The sequence below is a fragment of the Sturnus vulgaris genome, chromosome 1 (assembly GCF_052056855.1).
Source record: "Sturnus vulgaris isolate bStuVul1 chromosome 1, bStuVul1.hap1, whole genome shotgun sequence".
NCBI classification, from domain to species: Eukaryota; Metazoa; Chordata; class Aves; order Passeriformes; family Sturnidae; genus Sturnus; species Sturnus vulgaris.
The window spans coordinates 154308612-154322029 of NC_142243.1; the positions used below are offsets into that span (position 1 = coordinate 154308612).

Here is a 13418-nt window from a genome sequence, read left to right on the forward strand (position 1 = left end):
CCCCCTTTCCAGACACTGGGGCACCAGTTGCTGGAGAACTGGAAAAGTCCCTGAGTTTTTTTGTGTTTCTTCTTTTTCTGAAGAACTGTTGATTTGGCATTAGCTTCTCTGGCAAAGCTGGAAGGGATGAAGTCCTTTAAGAGAGATCAGTGCATTCTTATAACATTTGGCCTCTGGAGATTATAGTGACTAAAATTCCATAAATAACTTGGCCAGATTAGATTAGATTAGATTGGAGAAGATCAGATTAATATAGATTAGAAGGCTAATTAGATTAGATTAAAATCCATTAGATGTCTAATTCCAGGAGCTACCAGTGATGTCTTGAGTACTGTTGGAGGCTGTTGCCCATTACATTTTACCCTTCCAAGTCTCCCTAATTTTGCCTCTGAGGTGTAACTGACTTAAGATAATAATCAGTAGACAGACTACAGCTCTTCTGAATGCCCTAAAATGTTGTAGTCTGAGGATTCAATGACAAAATGTTGAGAGGGAGGAAAAAAAGGGCAAGAAGTGACAAAATGATGGTGATGATGCTTCCCTAAGGGTAGTGGAGTTTTATTCCTTTCTAAATCCATCTTTTGCTTTAAAAATGCCCTGTTGGCTCAAAAATCTGAAAAAAATTAAGGTCAGCTAAAAGTGCATTCTGGTTTTATTTCAAAGACAGGAAAGCAGCAGACACTTGGTGTTGATAGCAAAGCATAAAAATTACTCGATGTTCCTCTTGCACCCTTTGGGTTGTTCTCCAGCTTCCCACGCGCCGCTCATTCCGGGTGGGAAGAAGCTGTGCCCCGTGGGCTCCCTCACTTCCTCAGACCTCCTCGGGGGAAAGAAAAGTCACTTCTCGTGCTTCCCTTGCAGTGCACGGCACCTGGGACGAGTGGTCTCCGTGGAGCCTGTGCTCTTCCACGTGTGGCAGAGGCTACAGGGACCGGACCCGCACCTGCAAACCCCCCCAGTTCGGTGGCAACCCCTGCGAGGGCCCGGAGAAGCAAACCAAGTTCTGCAACATCGCTCTCTGCCCAGGTAGGGACAGTGACAGATCTGAAACCTCCCCTCCAGCAGGTCTCCCCACCTCGGTTTCCCTCCCATGGCTCATCGAGGTCGGCAGCTGACTCCAATGAAATTCTGAACGACCCCAAGGAGGATCCTGAGGAAAGGATTCACTGAAGAAGCAACCCAGAGGTGCTTTCTGGGGTTGTTCAGTCTCAGGTTCAGGTTTGCCTGTGTGATCTCCTGCAGAGGATATGGGTTGTCCTTACAACCTTGCATGGGCTGGATCTGGCTGCCACTGCTATTTCCAAGACCATCTTAAGCTTCTCACCTTCTCTCCCCACTGGTTTAAAGTTATTTTGCCTGACTGGGTTTGTTGTGCTGGAATTAATGAATAGTTTTACGTGTCTGTGCATTAGTTCAATATAAATGCAAGTTTTTTCTGTGGCTGATCCTGCTCTGGGTGGTGAGATTGACTAAGAGACTCCTAATGGCCTCCCATGACAAATTTAATCTTTTTGCCTTTTCCCTGTCCCTGAATTTCACTTCCAAATGCCTCTCCTCGAGTTCTGCTTTGAAACATCAGAAAGAACCTCGAGATAAAATTACTTCTACCACCTGGAAATACACTTATGCTTCAGAAGCTTCTTTCTTCTGACAGGCCCTGGGTTTACAACAGAGCCCCCCCTTAATTTAACTCTGAATGTCCTGGTGTACACGATCTGTACACGAGCAAGCTCCCCAAAACTCCCTCCCTATCCCTGGATAATGTCAACTGACATTTTTCCAGTTTAATGAGAATCATTATGAGACATTATTATGTCCCCGGAGGAGGAGAGGGATTGTGGGAGGGATGAGAACTTTGTGAAAACACTGAGAAGCCTCCTGGCATTTCCCATCGAGTTTTCACTCCAAGTAACTATCCTTGGATATTTGGCCACTGTCCAGAAGACTCTACTTGGAATAAGAACCTCCCAGACACCAAATTGACTCTGTCATAAAAAGACAAATTTAAGAAGCCAGAGCCGGCATTGCTTGGGCAATAAAGCATACCCTGAGTTAACATTGATCCATAATTAATTTAAATACAAATAAATATGCGACTGAAACAGGGGTGGAAAAGACAAGCAGCCCAACTCTGCGAGGCTTCAGCTCTAATTAGTGCCACAAAGGCAATCAGCGGCCAAATGAGAGCCGCGTTGAGGGAATCACTGGAGCACAACAATGGGTGTTTGACACCCCAGACACTCAGTGTTTATCACCACCCTGCTCCAAGGATTTATTGCTGCAGCTGATAAAAATGCTCTGCTGCAGGGACAACAGGGCCTTTGTTCCTCCTGAGCTGTGGATGCCACAGGCTGAGCCTTAAGGCTTGGGAAAGGGAGAAAGGAGGAAGACAATGCCTTCAGAAAATGCACTTTTTTTGATAGACTTCCACTGTGGTGTGACCATGGCACCAAACTGTTCCTGTGATGGGAACCCCTCAGCATCCTGACCAAGAAGCATCTTTGCATCGTTCAAGGTGGCTGGAGAGACAACACAGCCACCTTTGTTTCCCCTTTTTAAAAAACGTTTCTGAAATTACAGCCTGTGAATAACCACAAGGAAATTACTTGTTCCCAATCCCCCACTGAACGACCAAATTATGGATTTGGCTCCTTTCTTTTACCATCTCCAAATGCTTGCACTCCTGATAAGCTGCCAATCACCAGCAGCAGGGAGGGTGTTGGAAAACTCAGCTTTTTTTTGATAAATGCAATTCTTTGGTAAATGTCCCATTTAATGTGGTGAATGCAGTCTCACTTTTCCAGCACAGGGATATGTTAATGTGGGGCAGACAACATCAAAATTAGGAAGAAATTCTTCCCTGGGAGGGTGATGAAGCCAGAGAAGCTGTGGCTGTCCCATCCCTGGAAATGTCCAAGGCCAGGCTGGACAGGGCTTGGAGCAACCTGGGATAGTGGAACATGTCCCTGCCCATGGCAAGGGAGTAGAATTAAATGATCTTTACATTTCCAGCCCAAACCATCCTGTGATTCCATGATTTTATGATCAGTCCATGGAAACTTAGCAGCACAGCCTTCAGTCAGAAAAGCCAGGCTAATTTATACCTGGTAGGACCTACTTTGTGGAGTTTTGGATCATTTCCAAAGACTAATCACTTGTCAAACACTATGTTTCATATTTTCCCTCGTTGGGATTGATAGACACTGGCACAAAGCCTTGACTTTATGCACAATAAAAACATAAATTTTTGGATTGTTAAAAATAACCACCTTTTGGAGGTACCTTTATGCTTGCCTGATTTTACACACCTTGTGATCCCCTTTGAGTTAACAGTTGCTCATTTGGATGCTTTTAACATTTTTTTTAAACTGAGTTTGCAAACCAAAAGCTGCTCAGTTGCAATGGGGATTACACAGGGTTGATCAATTCCTTTCAGATTACATGGGGGACCAGTTGGCATTTATTTTTCTTGGACAGACAAACAAAGAAAAAAAAAAAAAAAAAAAAAAAAAAAAGAGCTGCAATGTGATTTGAGCCAGAATTCAGACTTTTCAAAGATTCAGGTTGTTTTTTCCGAGTGAGATCTAGCAGCTAATTAGATCTAAACAGAGCATGATGACCACTGTTAATGAGAAGGATGCTCCAGGAAGAGCAGACTGGGTGATGGATCTGTTGATCAGGGACCAATTAGGGTGTAACCAGCACACTTGGGAATGCTTCAGTCCATACCATGATAATAAGATGTATTCCTGTTTCTCTCCAACCCCATCCCTATCATATCCTCCTTTGTCCCTCCCTCCTCTATTTAATTACCAAAGACACTGCTGGGTAAAACATCTCCAGCCTGTCAGAGTTAATTCAGCTGTGAGAGAAGTACATTGACCACACACACTCACCCTGTTCCCAGTCCTCTGTTGGAGCACACCTTGGCTCCTACATTTCCCAGCCAGCAGGAATGGTGGATTCCTGTCAATAACACTGTGATTTGAGTTTCTGGGTGTGCTTTAATGAAAAACAGACCATCTGCATGCTTGAGAAAGTTCACTCTCCACAGATTCATGCACTGCTTTGCTGAAAAATGGGTCCATTAAAAAAGTGCTGATGGCCTCAAATGGGAAATGCCATGGTAATGTAATGATCCCTCCAAAGTGTTCAATGAAAACATGAGCCTCGCCCTCTGGTGTGGTGTTGTGTTGTGATTGGACTTCCATGTCAGAATGGATAGTACCAATAATTTCCACTTTTGTGGTATAATGCAGAGTGTGGAACATAAAAACTGAGATTTTACCACGCTTGCATCCTGTGGGAGGCTTCAGAGGGTCCCAAAAATCCCTGTTGCCACAGTGGTCCGAACCTTTTTTGATCATCTCTGCCCTCTTTCAAGCTCTGTGGCTCCGGTTTGATCCCCCCACACCTCGCTCCCTGGCAGGCAAAAGCCAGAGAGGCTCCTTCCAGAGGGAAAGGTCTTCACATTCCGCTCGTTTTCTTTCTTTGGGCCACTCAGTGGACGGCAACTGGAACGAGTGGTCGAGCTGGAGCTCGTGCTCCGCTTCCTGCTCCAACGGGACGCAGCAGAGGACGCGGGAGTGCAACGGGCCGTCCTACGGCGGAGCCGAGTGCCAGGGACACTGGGTGGAGACCCGTGACTGCTTCCTGCGCCAGTGCCCAGGTGGGTGAACGACGCTTTCTGCTTCCTCTTGGCCCATCTCGCTCTGCCAGCCCAGTGAAACGTTTCTTTGGGGAGGTTTGGGTCATTCCAACAGACCGCGCCAGCCAAAATCCACCGCTGGCAAAGGTTTCGGGAGACCCCGGGGAGGTGAGAGGCTGCCCACAGGGAATGTGTCTTTCTGAGCTTTGAAAACCTTCTAACCACTTTGGATCAGAGCCTGTGGAGACACATAGCCTTTCCCCCAGGTTATTAGTGGAAATGGACCTTCAATTTTTCCCGTCTCTGGACTTCTGATCACAACTAAAGGATTTTCCTTTAATTTTGCCTGTGTGGTGTTGGAAAAATGTCTGATGATTGGTGGATTTGGTTCTGCAAAAGAGCTGTTTAAAAAATTCAAAACATACAACGTTTTGTTCAAATGCATTAGAGGCGTAGCCTGTGCCTCCCCCCCTTTTTTTGCTTTTCAGCATGAGCTTAAAAAACTCCCAAGAAAATATCAATGAAACCGTTCCCTTGCCTCCACAGGGCTTCAGCTTCCCTCCTCTTTTTTGTTTTGTTCCTCTCCTCCCACCATTTCAACGTTCCCAGTCATATTTTAAGCAAACGGGGTATCCTCCATTGTATGTCAGCTTTAAACCTTATCAGTGAGGAGGTCTGTCACAATAAAGCCTTTGTTCATGTCTGTGCAAGATTTGTGACTTACTTTACTCATCTGTGACTTCATAATAATGACAGCAATAATAGTAATAATAATAGTAGTAGTAGTAATAATAATAATAATAATCATAATAATAATAATAATATTTCCAACTGGAAGTCATCCTGATCTACCTATTTCTTCAGAGAATCCCTTTACACTCTGGTAGCACCATCATCTGCATTCCTTAACAGAGGTGTTGGATTTTCCTACATGGTCTCAAGTAGGTTTTGATGTTTAGGTAACTCACTCCTTATTTGCAACTTAGGGACAACTTCAAAGACAAAAAGGGGCATCAGAACCCCTTTTAAGACAACCTTGTCCTACTGATTTCAGAGTTATCTGTCAAAGCAGCTCAGGCTATACTTTCCACTGAACAAAATATCACTAAATAAAGCACCAGGATTTGGTGCTGCCCTTCTTCTTTGGTAATTTTTGTCTACTTCTTGGAGCAGACATGGATCTCCCACCCTCCCAAAAGGAATTATTCAACCCAAGATGATGTGGTAACTCAAAATTAAAGCCCAAATAGAAAATCCCACACTTAGGCCCTGTTCTAGTTCTGTCACCAAGTTGTTGTGGTACAGCAGAGGAGAGTGCTTCCCTGCCTTGTAGGCTTGTTATGAGGGCTAATTAACATTTTTATGGTGCTTTGATAAAGGCCATTGTTAACGTAGAAGAAGCAGAATTTTGATAAATGTCATTGTTAATGTAAAAGAAGTCACATTTCCATTGAATCTGGAAAGATGCTGGGAGAAGACACAATGGAATGAGACAACATCCCAAACCTCCTTCCAAGGCACATGAGGCATCAGTGCAATGGAAACAGCTGGAGGGAACTTTATTTGATGTCTCTTCATGGTTTTTTGGCCAAGGGCTCTGCTGGACTCTGTAAATCCCTGAGCCAGACCTTCTCTGGGAAGGTATATTCACACAGGCATTGTACATTCCCAATGAACTCCAGATATGGACCTGGCCTGGCAGATGTGGCTGCCAGGTTGAATCCCTGCCCATGGGAAGAGTGTTCAGCAGCACAGCCCCAAATCTCAGCCTGAGGAAAGAGACAGGGCTGCTTTTGCAGAGTGTGGAGGTGCTGAGGAGGAACACAAAGCCACCCTCGGACTGATGGGATGGGAATGGGAACACTCTGATTTAATGTCTGTTGAGGATCAAACAAAGATCCAAAGCAGGAGACCTCCCTTCCTACCAAACCCTGCCCTACTCACCAATGTTCCTCTGCTCACCTTTGGATCTTGATGCCTTTTGTTGCAGATGATGTTTGGGACATAACAGGCTGTTTCTTCTCTTTTTCCTCTTCTCTTTTGTTGTTTCCAGTGGATGGGAAGTGGCAGGCCTGGGGAGTGTGGGGCAGCTGCACTGCCACGTGTGGAGGTGGCACTCAGAGACGTGATCGGGTGTGCTACGGCCCCTTCTTTGGTGGAGAGACTTGCCAGGGCCCCAAGGAGGAGTACAAGCAGTGCAATGACAGGAAGTGTCCTGGTATGTGCCCCAGACCTCTCGGACTTTCCTTTGAATGAGGGGGAATTTTGGAATTTGGGAATGGCTTCCATGTCCTTTGTCAGAGATCTGAACGCTACAAAGGGTTGTAACCTAATAAAATCCTACCCATGACCCAGGTACAAGGTACAAGGTCTTGATTTAACTGTTGCAGAATCCAGTGCAACCGTGTTGGTTTCAGTGAATATTTGGTCAATCCCACCAGCCTTGCCTTGGTGGTTCCATCTTGTCGTTGCCATTGAGTTACAAGAGGAAAAGAGAAACTGTTTGGTAGCAAATGCTGATATCAGAGTCTCAAGTCCATCAAGCTGTTGAGTACTGAGGATGCTGCAGAGGTTTCCCACCCTTTACCTCTGGGAAGCCTACACACCACTGGAAATTTAAAAAAAAAAAAAAAAAAGGATGTGTCTGCATCTGTCGGAGCTTTACCCAACTCTCACCCTCCTGCAGAGTGCAAAAGCTGAATGGAGGGTGAGTGAGCTGTAGGGCAGATGAAAACCTGGGTTTGGATGTGGAAAATAAGCTGGAGTGAGCACTTCCAAGTGGGAATGTTTCTGTCTGTCTCTCAGACTATACAGAGACCAAAAAAAAGGCCTGTCCACCATTTCTGCTTTCTTCCTCAGTCTGAGTTGAAAGGCCTGGTGAAATTGCTGGTGGGGAATCAATGGCCTTTGTGATGTTTGCAGTCAGATTGCATCGATTGTAACAGGCCATGAGCTTTGACTGAAAGGGTAATTATTTGTCAGAGCATCTCAGTGAGAGACAGGACAGATTCTCATGGCAGTATCCCATGGAAAAGGGGAACCTCCCTAAAGGACAGGAGGCAGCAGTTTTGATGCAGGAATACCTGGGGGCAGATCTGCCACATGGAGGCCAAGCCAACCCCTCAGAATCCCTCACAAAAGTGCTGAAGACAAAGAGATCAAAGTCAAAGGACCTCAGCATGGAAGTTCCAGCACGTCCAGCTCGGAGATGACAGAGGAAGAGGCTGTGTGACAGCCTCGTCACTCTTTCCAGCTACTCTCTAATAAAAGGCATCACCTCTCCTTACAGGCTGTGCCTCTCAATTAGCAGTGGCGTGTGAGAATCTCTTCTAACTCTGCCACAAAGCTCTCCCTCGCCACAGAAAATCTTAGCACCGGGTTGTCTGGTGGTGTCTACAGAGTGAGGCAGATTTAGTTCAGCTTCAGTGTGTGCCAGCTGGGGCCCTGGCAGAACAAGCCCAATCTTTTCTTCTCTTTCTGCAGGGGTTTGATGCCTGTGCAGTGCTCAAAAGGAAAAGGCAAGTCTCAGGCACTGGGGGCTGCCAGGGTTCACAGCCAGAAGGGTCTCGCTGCAGTTGTTAATTTGCAAGGGAAGGAAAAGATGGGGAAACATCAGAGGCTAAAAATAAACCCGCTCAATTTGTTCTCCAGAAAGTATCAAATGCTGGCATGATTCGATTTGAGCAGAAGAATTGAACTTAATTGGGTTAGTTATTAAAATCTCCCAGTGCAAATAGGTTACTCTGGTAAAAGGGATTGTGTTGTGAAGCAACATCAAAAAGATTTAAAAAAAAAAAAAAAAAAAAAAAAAGAAGAGAAAAGGAAAGGATGAAATGATTCTCTCCTGGCCTGGGAATTGCTCCTGCACTCACTGGCAAGACAACTCCAATCAGTGTATTTTTAAAGAGCATCTCTGATCCACAGCATCCCTCAGTGGTCCCCAGGGACACTGCAGGGGTGATGAGACCAGGAAGTTTTGACAGCCTAGTGGGGGAGAAAGGGGAGGAGAGATGTGAACATTCTCCCTCTCTGCTTTTTCTTGTGCTCTGCTGCTTTGTACCCGAGGGTGCTGGAAGCTTCTACGCCTCAGAACCCTCCTGTGAACCATGGGACAGTCTGTGACCGTGGTGAAAGCACGAGGACAAGAGTTTGGAAATCAGCTCCCTGCTCTGGGACAGGCTCTGTGGGTGACCAAGTGCTGTCACAGCTGGGTTATTCCATCTCCCTGCCCCACAGCTCCATGTCAGCAGGCTGGAAATGAAACTGCTTCTTTTCCACCCCTGCTCTGGCTTATCTGCAGCAGCCACGAGCTGTTGGCTCAGGGATGAGTCCTGCTCATGTGCAGAGCACAGCTGGGATCCCACTGCCCTCCAGGATTCCATCACAATAGAGATTACTCACTAGGGAACTTTAAACCAGGGGAAGGAGCATCTGTTTCCAGGCAGAGAATTCAGCTTATTCATTCCCAGTGTCTACTGGGGAGGAATCCATCTTTGAACTGCAGCTGGGGCTGGGGTCACACAGTCTTGGAGCCTGCCTGCAGGAGAAGTGATGTGCAGGCAGCTTGTTGGGTCTTGTAGGAGTTCTTCAAAGAAGCAGCACTTGCCATGCTCATAATTTAGGTGTGAGCCCCTGGCACAGGCAGGTTGGTCCCTGGGTAGTCCCAGAGCAGCAGTGGGACATGTCCTGACCAGCTGCAGGCACAAACTCAGCTTCCCTTTTATTGGGAATTTTCCTTGCACAATGAATAAAAACTGTAATCAAAAACTATTAAATCAAGTTTTTTCTCCTTCCCTCCCTCAGGAGTGACAAATAGCTTTAACACCATCCTCATGGCTCCCTCGGCTTTACACGTTGTAAATAATGAGTTTCTCAGCACAAAGATCTCCTATGGTGAATGTTTTTCTCCCAGATTCCACCAACTCCAGAACCGACTCGGCTCCACCCACAGACAGAAGCTTCCAAAACCATCCTTCCAATGACTTTTTTTTTTTTTTTATGTCTCAAAACATATTTCTGCAGACTCCTGGGCTCTGCAACAGTGTTTGGAAATGAGCTGCTGATGCAGTTCCAAGTTGTTGGGGCACAGATCTGCTCTCTTTTGTTTACAAGAATGAAGACCACCCAGGGGATATGTCCATCTTGTCTCTTTATTTACTTGTTCTTTCCTTCATTCTTAATCCACTGATTTGTGCCAAGCCTCATTTTAGATACATCCAGCACTGAAGGTGGTGACCCTGAGGGATGGAAGAGGTGGAGTCTGGAGCCATGGAGCTCACCCACAAAAGATCTGCCTATTAAAAATTAAGAAATTAAACTCTTGAGTGGAGGGTAGCTACAGCAGTTTTCTTGCAAGGAGCTGCCAAAAGGCAAGGCAAGGATGAGAGTGGACTTTCCCATGGATTTTAGTGAGCTAATCATTGGAATGGATGAACACCCAGTTTTCAGACAGGCAGAGCAATTTCCGGAGAGGTGAAGTGACTTTGTGAGGGGACTAAGCAGCAGCAGAGCTGGGAGTGCAGCTCCAGGCCTCCTGGCTCACAGACCACGCTCCCATACTTTCCTTTTTCCGTGTCCTTGATGAGAAGGAAGCTTTACCAGTGGGGTTTTTCTCTCCTGGCAGAGCCCCACGAGATCTGTGACGAGGAGAGTCTCGGCCCTGTGGTTTGGAAAGAGACACCAGCCGGGGATGCTGCAGCCGTCCGGTGTCCCCGGAATGCCACTGGTAAGGGTGACTGCACGGTGGGCACGTGGTCCCTCATCATCAGGACATCCTTCGTGTCCTAGATGAGGAGAACCTGGTTGTGGGAAGACAGGACAGGCACATGGACTTCCCTCTCTTTGTCCACGGCTAAATTAACTCTGAGCTTCTGTTTTTATTGTTAAGCACAAACACCTTAGTTGTTACTAGATGATCTGGTTTCCATCCGTCCACTGCCTGGTCCTATGCAAAATTTGAAATTAAGGAACACTAGGATATATTCCTTCCATTATCTACAAAAAGCTTTGCAGAGCAGGTAAAACTTTAGAGTCTTCTGGATTTGGGTGTTGTAGTTCTCTCCAGCACCCATAAAAGCAGCTGCTGTATGAGAGCAGGAAATCTGAATTCCATTGTCCATTTACACTTAGAAACCTCAGCACCTCTCTAAATGTTTCCTTGAGCACTCAAGTGAATGGTCTGATTGTTCTGGTGGAAAGTAAAAGGATGTGGGCATCCAGGTGTTCCCTGAGGAGTGGAAGGCAGTGCAGAGAAGGCTCCAGGAGTGATTCTGGTGGTGGGGATTTGTCCTCAGCTGGGTTTTCCTCGCTGCCAGGCAGGAACAGAAACAGTGGCAGCAGGGTCAGTAATGAGTGTAAAGGTTTTATTTCGTTTGAGGGAGAGGGTTGGATACAGACAGTTCTCTTTGACTCAGCCCAGGACAGTCAGTGTCATCCCCAATGCTGTCCTAGAAGGGCTGTATCCAAAGAAAGGTCACTGAATCACTTGGCAGCAGCAATGGGACTGCAGACCCAGCAAACCTGATCCTCAGAGACTTTCCAAATGGCATCATGATGGCTGGGACAGGGTGATCCCTCTCCCTTTTCCTCCTCTCTGATATCAGAATATCTCTGATATTCCTCTATATCACAAGGCATGTGATTATCACTGCAAACCCCTCTGTGGATTGGAGCTGAAGGAAGGCTTGGGGGAGGACTGGAAGCAGCTTTCAGAAAGTTTCAGCTGATGCAAAACTGGTGCTGTTGGGTGTTTATTCCCCTCCAGGCTGCGTGGGCAGCACAAGCCCTGCTTTAGTTGCAAGTACCAGACCAAACCACCTGGGGAGGCTCGTGGGGCTTCCCAAGCCAGGAAAAATGCTGCCATCCAGGGCAGGAGAAGGAACCTTCCCTTTACCCTGACTAGCTGTGTCCAATTTGTTTGGTTTTTTTTTGTTTTCCTGCCCAGTTCCTTTTGCTGCTCTTCAGTAATAAAAGGCAGGAGAAGGAAATAAAGATAATCGCACCTACAGGCTTGTTCAGGCATCTGCAGGTGCCTCTGGTGCCCTTTGTGCTGGTAGCTGAGTCTGAATGGGTGCATTGACCAGTTCTGGGTGATCTCTGTGGAATCATGAAGGTTGGAAAAGACCTCTAAGATCCTCAGGTCCAACCATTAACCCAGCACTTCCCAGCCCACCACTAAACAGTGTCCTCAAGTGCCACATCTACAAGTGTTTTGAACACTTCTATGGATGATTATTCCACCACTCCTCTGGTCAACTTGTTCTGATGCTTGACCACCCTTCCAGTGAAGAATTTTTTGTTAATATCCATTCAAAATCTTCACTTGCACAACTTGATGCTGTGTCCTCTTGTCCCATGACTTCCTACTCATGACAGAAGACCAGTCCCCATGAATGCTTGGCCTTTCATCCTGTCCTCACTCCTGTATTTGTTTCTTTCATTCTTCCAGGGCTGATTCTTAGAAGATGCATCTTAGATGAAGAAGGCATCGCTTACTGGGAGCCTCCAACGTACATCAAGTGTGTTTCTATAGATTACAGGAACATTCAGATGATGGTAAGGCAGCCCCACTGCTCAGCTCAGCAGGTTTGGCATCCTCCCCAATGATTGTCACATGGCTATAGTTACAAAAAAGAAGGGAAAAAAAGGAGTTTCCAGCTCTGCCTTGATTTTCTCTTACTGTTTTTTCTGCTTACCTAGTGATGCATGGGCACTCCATGGACAAGGGATGTTTCAAGATATTTTCATATCCAGCTTGGCAGAATCTGGGTTCTTCCAGGCTTGTCATATCACATTATCATTAAGTATTGCTATGACTGTATCACTTTTTAAAAAGCATCTTATTTTTTGTTAATCTTAAATTCATTGTTATGAGGAATTTTTGCTGGTCTCCTGCAGCCTTTAGGAGAACTGACCTCTCCTGTTCATGGTAAGGTACAGTCTGTCCTAAAATAATTCCAAATTGGTTGTAAGAAAACAAGGTTTTGGGGCAAAAATATTCTGTTGGGCTATGAACAGAAGGACTTTGTAGTAGTACAATTTCTTCTTCGTGGGCAAAACAGAAGATTTCAGTTCTCTGTCATTTTAGAACCACTTAGAAGATAATTTAGAATCTATCACTCTTTTCTATCATTTTAAAAATATCAGAGGCTCTCAGGCCCGCAAAGATTGTCAGATTCATCTCATCTGCACTCTGAATTGTGAGGGAGGTCAAAAACCTTCCCCTGGCAATTCCTTCACTGAGCTCATTAACTTGACTTTGACTGTCCCTCAAAGTGTTTCTTCCATTTCTTTTCTGTTTCTCAGACCAGGGAACACCTTGCCAAAGCTCAGCGTGGGCTGATGGGAGATGGGCTGTCAGATGTGCTCCAGAACCTTGTGGAAATCTCCCAGGATGGGACCAGCTACAGTGGGGACCTGCTGTCCACCATGGACGTACTCAGGAACATGACAGAGATCTTCCGTAGGGCGTATCACAGCCCGACTTCTGGGGATGTGCAGGTGAGCCCAGGGGCATTTCCTGGGGCCCAGGGCTGGCTTAGAGAGGTGCCCATGCTCAGGGCTCCAGGTTTGATAATTGATCCTGATTGTAGCTGATACAGTGCTGATGAAAATCAGATTATTATTTTTCCCAACATAAATGTCTTTCTGCATTGAATCTCTCCTTTCGAGGTGGTTCTTCCTTGGTGTATAAACTAAGATCTTGAAAGCCAAGGTCGCTCTGAAGTATTTCAACCTGATAGCACTTCACTGCAGAGCCTAATTGATATGA

At 46.0% G+C, this 13418-nt stretch overlaps 1 protein-coding gene across 15 annotated transcripts in view; it reads left to right on the forward strand.

The window, feature by feature from the left end:
• ADGRB1 (adhesion G protein-coupled receptor B1) overlaps positions 1-13418 on the forward strand; it is a 279870-nt gene that overhangs the window by 136146 nt on the left and 130306 nt on the right. For 12 of the 15 annotated variants that reach the window (XM_088179982.1, XM_088179994.1, XM_088179999.1 and 9 more), the window contains 6 exons: positions 862-1025; positions 4495-4669; positions 6702-6866; positions 10272-10373; positions 12096-12202; positions 12953-13147. In XM_088179982.1, coding sequence (XP_088036108.1) covers positions 862-1025; positions 4495-4669; positions 6702-6866; positions 10272-10373; positions 12096-12202; positions 12953-13147 — 908 coding nt within the window. Of the gene's footprint in view, positions 1-861; positions 1027-4494; positions 4670-6701; positions 6867-10271; positions 10374-12095; positions 12203-12952; positions 13148-13418 lie in introns of all 15 variants that reach the window. The other 3 variants (XM_088179990.1, XM_088180028.1, XM_088180067.1) reach the window with 1 other exon arrangement.